The sequence below is a fragment of the Cebus imitator genome, unplaced genomic scaffold (genome assembly GCF_001604975.1).
Source record: "Cebus imitator isolate Cc_AM_T3 unplaced genomic scaffold, Cebus_imitator-1.0 Scaffold281, whole genome shotgun sequence".
NCBI lineage: Eukaryota > Metazoa > Chordata > Mammalia > Primates > Cebidae > Cebus > Cebus imitator.
In genome coordinates, this window is record NW_016107596.1 from 574,694 (window position 1) to 581,935 (window position 7,242).

General features: G+C 35.8%; 1 protein-coding gene across 5 annotated transcripts in view; it reads right to left on the minus strand.

Annotated features, from left to right (window-relative positions):
• Window positions 1–7,242, minus strand: part of PPARG (peroxisome proliferator activated receptor gamma) — a 143,594-nt gene that overhangs the window by 39,257 nt on the left and 97,095 nt on the right. For all 5 annotated transcript variants that reach the window (XM_017501448.2, XM_017501447.2, XM_017501446.2 and 2 more), the window contains one exon: window positions 2,935–3,073. In XM_017501448.2, coding sequence (XP_017356937.1) covers window positions 2,935–3,073 — 139 coding nt within the window. The remainder of the gene's footprint in view (window positions 1–2,934; window positions 3,074–7,242) is intronic.

The following is a 7,242-nucleotide window of genomic DNA, read 5'->3' on the forward strand; positions in this document are numbered from 1 at the left end:
AAAATAATTAAGAAGGTATGTTTACTTTCATTACTCGCAGGAAAAAAAAACATAATTCTAAAGCATATCAATCAACCTGGGTACTTTTTCTATCCAATGCTGAAAGTGAATATTTGAGAAACTATGTTTCTAACTGGAAGAATTCTGAAATGATGTTCTTCTACAACATGCAGGCGATGTGTCGCAATGAAAATGAAAGTTCCTTCTGAAGAGCTGTAACCCTACAAAGCCTAATATGCCATTTATACTTTCTCTAGCCCAGAGGCTCTGGATTTCTTCTCCAGGGCTACATTACCACATAACCATCAAATAACTGCCCAAAATTGCTGAGCAATTGATCAGAACACATAGACCTGATTCAGGTATATAAATTATATTTTTATTTTTATGGCACCAAAGCATATAGGTGAAAACTTTTAAATTCAGGCAATTGACACGCCAGGTGCCTACATATTTGAGAAGGCTGGAACACCATAAGGCACAGAATAGCTGACTAAAAAGTGAAAAATCCAGTGAGTTAGGCTGTTGCATTACACAAAATCATAGAGTTTTGAAAAGTGCAAGGACATAGTGATCACTGATTTCAGTGACTATCCAACAATATTATCAAGAACCCTTAGGGTTCCCTATGGGTTCCTTCAGAAGCCTCCTTCAAAGCTGTGAGTGCATGGCCAAAGGGGAAGTTATATTCATCAACCAGACTAATCAGAGATCAGAGAGCAGAAATACAGTTAACAGAGAATGGAGTACATTTGCTTTGGGGGGACGTTCATGTTTTCTTGCACATACTGAAAACAGCTGGGTGCTCATATTTGTATAATACTCGGAGCCTCTTTTGATAACTTAAAAAGTCATTCTATATGAATGAAAACGCTGTTAGCTTCAAATTGGTCAAAGCAATGGATTTTAAATAGTAACTCAACCTCCTAGAAAACTTTGTATTTAGAAATGTTTTCTTCATCCAGCGAACAGGCAAAACCAAACAAAACCTTGTTGTTAGCCTGATGTTTTCTTTTCTTTGCAGCAAACTCCCAAAAAACCTCTGAGGTTTTCTTAGTCATGTTTGCAATTTTTAAAGTGTTGAACTGCCTAAATCTCTGATATCATGACACTTAATTCCTGCATTTTCTTGCTTTCACTAGAACTGAACGCTCCCTAACAAGATTGACTCTCTCTAGAAATAAAACAAATAGTCATATGAAGTCAGAAGATGACCTATCAAGTTTATGATAGCTTTCTTTGACTTTTATGGGAGGAGAAAATTATACCATCCATACTGCATAGGTTGGATTTTAAATAATATTTGCCTGTAAGCAATATGCAATTGGATATTGATTTTATATAAACATATACAATGCTTGTAAGCAATAGAAAATATATTTTACATCAATGTATGCACTGGCAATAAGTAACAGGAATTATATTTTACATGAATGTGTGAAGTGATAAATTTTTAATAGGCAAAAAACAGCGTTAAAAGCGGAACTGGCATGCTTTCCTAGGCTGTCTCAGTGATAATGACCTCAAAGTCAATGATTTCTTCATAAAGATGAAATAAGTTTATTGCAACTTGATTGCATCACCTAAAATATAACTCTTGACTTGGAAACTTGCCCTTATGTTTTATGAGGTCTGAAATAAAAGGAAACTGATGGAACTGAACCAGCAAATTATTTTGCAATCCATGACTGCAGTTGTATATAGCAGATGTAGTCAATTGTTGAGGAAAGTTGGACCAAATTTCCATCTTGTTCAGTACTGTTGATAGCTCAATTCAAAATACATTCTTGCCGTTAGAGGAACTGACCCACAGTAATGAACTATTTTTAAAGGGTAGGTTATTAATCAATGAGTGATTCTCAAATATCTTGATGGTTTCCACGGTGAAAACCAAACATCTACATGATAGAACAAAAATTTAATTTTCTCAGATGCTTTAGAGTCCATGTAGATGAAGACTGACTTCAGAGATTATCTTCTTACTAGATCAGTTTTGAGAGAGATGAAAGCAAAAGAAAGAAAAAAATAGGATAGCTGATGAAATGAAACTTCAACTTTAATTTGATCATGTTGACATTTTTTAATTTCTCGAGTGCATTGAAAGAACTGATTAATACTTGACAAATATAATACTATCAAGTTACACCTAAAATTTATTTTGTCAGCCGGGCAACCAATCAGAACCACATGGTGATCAAGAGTTGTTTTTTCAACCATGTTGTTCTCTAGGACTTTACTGAGTTAGTTCCACAGATCATGAAAACATAGGTCTTTTCTCAGGTCTTCTATATGATTTCCCTTAAGTTGACACCCAAAGTCATAAGCTTAACTTTAGATACAGATTTCAAAAGTAGAAAGTTTTATTCTCTTATGTTTCTATGGCATTGAAGTTTTTCAGAACTATAAAATAATTTGTTTTCCCCTTTCCACAACTCATGGATGTTTCTTGAAGTGAAGGAAAGGAATGTTCCTCTTTGCATAATAAAGAGCAAAAAAAAAAAAAGATGAACGAGTCTAAATTCTCGCACTTAAAGTTCCAGACGCAGACATCTTCAGGATTTTCTTAAAGTAGAAACACACTACCGATACACATAAGTAAAATGTAATTCTGTTTTCAACGTATTGAAGCAATATAAAAATTAATCGCAATGATCATTATATTTATTCTAAAACACTAAAGTTTTTCCCATCATCCCCCAGATTTTCAGGTCTCTTCTCTCCTCATGGCTGATGTCCAACCACAGAGAGAAGGGTTCTATAGTAAAAGCCTTATAAACACTGACCTAAATGAGAAATGTTTTATCAGCATGCAATATTCTAAATTCTGGCATTTGGTTGAAAAACTGTGCACACTTTTGGCAATGGTCTTAGTGTCCACTGATCTGGCAGCTATAATGACAATAATAAAGTATACAGTGATGACTGTTCGCTTACCATTATGAGACATCCCTACTGCAAGGCATTTCTGAAACCGACAGTACTGACATTTATTTCTACTTTTTTTGTGGATCCGACAGTTAAGGTCACACCTGTCATAGATAAGCTTCAATCTGATTGTCCTCCGGAAGAAACCCTGCAAATGGATATTTAAAAAAAAAAGAAGCAAATTTTAAGTCTTTGTGACACATGGAAGCAGCAGCCTATGGCTAAAGGAATACTGGCCTAGGAATCAGAAAAGGCAGGTTCTTGACACATTCTGTTACTGATGACTTTAGACAAGTCACTTAACCTCTCTGGAACTAAATTTTCTTTACTATTAAATAAAGAACCAGAGAATCTCCAGATCCTTTATTTATTTTTTTTTTTAGCTCTTAAACACTGACCACATCCAGCTGACGGCTTTCATTGGATCTTGGCTCTACATTTGGTTTTCAGCATGCTCTAAAAAGTGCTCTGGATTTAATGTAACACAAATAAAACACCATGTAATCAGTTCAGTCTCTCTGCAAATCATTCCAACAGCATGCCCCAACCTTTGTAACTGTGCTAAGCAGTCTGGCAAAGTTATAATCATTTCATTCTAAAACATGATCAGGGCCAATAAAAATCCACATGTGGATAATTTTTTTTTGGAATTCTCTATGTTGCATAATTTCCTGCAGAATTTGTTTCACTATTTATGTTGTTGAAAGTGTGCCCCATCATTGTTGTGGCTTACAGACAGAAAGAGACTACGGGAAATAACATGACAAGTAATCAGATAAATCCTCACAAAATTGACTGCTATCTCAAAGTGGCAAATATGTCAATTTGAAGCCAACTGAATATTCTGCTATATTTATATCTTTAGGAAAGTGCTGGAAAAAAATCAAATTGGACATGTTACTTCATTTTTTTGGTTCTTCATATTCCTATTCATTTCTGTGTTCATCTTCATAAAACTTAATTGCTAATTATTTCAAATGTATCTGGCCCTGTTTGGTGCAAAAAACACTGCATGAGTATTGCTTTGGTCACTGATGTGTGCATTTTCACTTTCACCAAATTTCCATTTTGAACTCTGGATGAGTATGTTCTACAGATTACTTGACAGCTTCACTTAAATAATTAATTGCCATCTCTAAGCTAGCCTGTCCAAATTGAAGTCCTGACTCTCCCCTACAAACTCACTTCATTTGCGGCTTTCTCCATCTCAGCAGTTGCAACTCCATCCTCCCAGCTTCTCAAGCCAAAATCATTGAAATCACTCTTGACTTCCTTCTTTCCTCAAGTGGAAAGCTTTCTGTAAATACACACTTGCCTATTTTCTTCATCGCCTTCAAGTTTTGCATCTCACCTTCTCAATGGGGCTAGGCCAACCTATTTAATACCGTGGCCTTTCCCACACTCTCTTCTGGAACTCTTGATCCTCTTTACTCTGTTCTAGTTTTTCTTCTTTCCAATAGCACTTACGACTTTCTAACACACCACAGGGTTTACTTATTATTGTTTAAGTGTTTATTTTCTGCCTCTCCCTTACTGCTCAATTAAAATTATGAGCTCCTCAGGGGCAGGAATAGTCTCTTATACCCTTGGATGGAGTCCAAATGCCTATGATAGTGCTCCGTTAAAATCTGTGAAATTAATACAGATGTCATGTAACTTCCTTTCCGGGCCTCACCTTTTTCAACTGTAAAATGAGAAAGCACTTCCATCTCTGGTAGTTTGTGACTCCAAACTGTGACTGAGATGTTACAAAGGCAATAGGCTTGACAAAGTAATCATTATTCTCAATTTTGTGTTTATCGTTTCCTTGATCTTTAAGAAATACAGTCTGAGTGCAGTGGCTCACACCTTTGATCCCATCATTTTGACAGACTAAGACAGATGGATCGCTTGAGTCCAGGAGTTCTAGACTAGCCTGGGCAAAAAAGGTGAAACCCTGTCTCTATAAAAATAATACAAAAAACTTAGCCAGGTGTGGTGGCACACACCTGTAGTCCCAGCTACCACTCTGGAGGCTGAGATGGAAGGATCACCTGAGCCCAGGAGGTCAAAGCTGCAGTAAGCCAAGCCATGATCGTGCCATTGCACTCCAGTCTGGGCAACAGAGTGAGACACTGTCTCAAAGAAAGTAGGAAAATACAGTTTTATCACCTGCTATGTAAAACAAAATAATATACTGTATAATTTTGCTTGTTTTGAGGCTTTATGAAGTGATATTATACTATATGTAGTTTTGGAGACACTAATAAAATTTGGTATTAGGTTTCTAAAATTTATGTTCTTTTTGGTCAAAGACTGTGAATTTCTTTTTGGTCAAAGACTGTGAATTTATTCATTTTCATTATATAATATTCCATTGTATGACTATATTATAATTTATTAACCTATTTGTATGCAGATGGACCTTTGAAATGTCATCAATTTTTTGCTACTATGAGAAGTGTTTCTCTAAATATTCCTGTAAATGTTTTAAGATGTATATGTATGAGTTACCTAGGAGTGGCATTTCTGGATTGTATAATATGTAAATATTAAATTTTAAAAGATAATGCCAAATTGCTTTCCAAAGTGGCTATCAATTTATACTCCCACAAGTGCTTTATGAAAGTTCTAGTTTCTTCCACATTTGGTGTTGTCAGACTACTTAATTTTTGACAGTCTAAAATGTATAAAACTGAATGTAAATCTCCATTTGTACGTCCCTGGCTTTTCACTTCCCAGTTTCTGTCTTTTCCTTAAAATTGAATTTGAGACATTTAAAAAAATATGGATAGATATTCATCTTTTGTCTGTTACAGATGTTTAAATATCTTCTCCTCTGTTTGGCTTACTATCCTTGAAATGTACTTTTTTCAGTGTTTTTGTTTTTTCAACCCATAGACATTTTCATTTCACTCTCATTCATTTTTGTTTTGAGACAAAGTGTCACTCTGTTGCTCAGGCTGTAGTGCAGTGGTGCTATGAGAGGCTCACTGCAACCTCCGCCTCCCGGGTTCAAGTGATTCTTGGGTCTCAGCCTTCCGAGTAGCTGAGATTACAGGCGTGCAACACCACACCTGGCTAATTTTTTCTTTTTTTTTTTGTATTTTTAGTAGAGATGGGGTTTCGCCATGTTGGCCAGGCCGGTCTTGAACTCCTGGCCCCAAGTGATCCAGCCACCTTGGCCTTCCAAAGGGCTGGGATCACAGACGTGTGCCACTATGCACGGCTCACTCTCATTCTTGAGAGATTACTGAGTACTCAGTTACTTTCTCTAAATACTTTGAATTCTGGTATCCTTCTGCTGTTACTTTGCTGTTGAGAAGGCTCTTGTCAATTTACTTCTAAGGTGATCTACCTTTTCTCTTTGGTTGCTTTTATACTCTCTGTCTTTAATATTCAGCAGATTTACTGCAGTGTGTCTGGGCATGAATTTCTTTTCATTTATCTTCTTGGATGTGTTGTTTCTGTCTCACAGCTTTGGCTTCATCTGTTCATCAGTACTGGACTCCAGCTAGGTAGGTAGCAGACTTTCTTATTCTAGCCTTCACATTCTGAATGTATCTTTTATGTTTTCTATCTTCTCACTACTTATTCACTAATATTGTCAAAAATCAGAACAGAAGCAAAATAACATGAAAATATATGATAACACTGGCAAAAGCAAAAACAAACAGTTCTCACCAAAGTTCATTAGTAAGAACAGTTCTGCACTTTACTCTTCTATAGATCAGTAAAGAAGACATACATTTTTAATATTCAAAGATCCTACAAACTCTTCAAGAACTAAAAGCCTTCAAATTCCAGCAGACCCTGGATAGGACATATTCTTTAAGACATTGTTGGTTTCATTCATGGCAATTTCTTTGCATATCTCTTTTGGTTTCAGGTTTTTCTTCTGTTGTGTCCAGTAAGCTATCTAACCCTTTCAATGAATTTTTGTTTCAGTAATCATATTTTTTAACTTTAGAAGCTTCACTTGGTTTTTTTCACTTGGTTTTCAAATCATCCTGGTCATTCCTAATAGTTTATTGTTGCAAGCCTATGCCCTCTTTCTTTAAATAATTCAGAACAGCTGTTTTATATTCTGTATCAGGCAATCCCAATTTCTGCTTTCCAAGGGTAGGGGATGAGTGGGGAGTCTGTATCCCTCTTCCTGTTTTTGATGAATGTCATTCAAGGTGATTATCTTCTCACATGCTTGCTGATATTTATTTGGAACTCCTTTCTTGACCTTAAACTGGGGGACTCCTACAAGGTCTAAATTAGGAATTCAGTAGCCAGGGGTGCTACTGACTTATTACTATTTCAGACACTCTTTTTTTTTTTTTTTTTTTT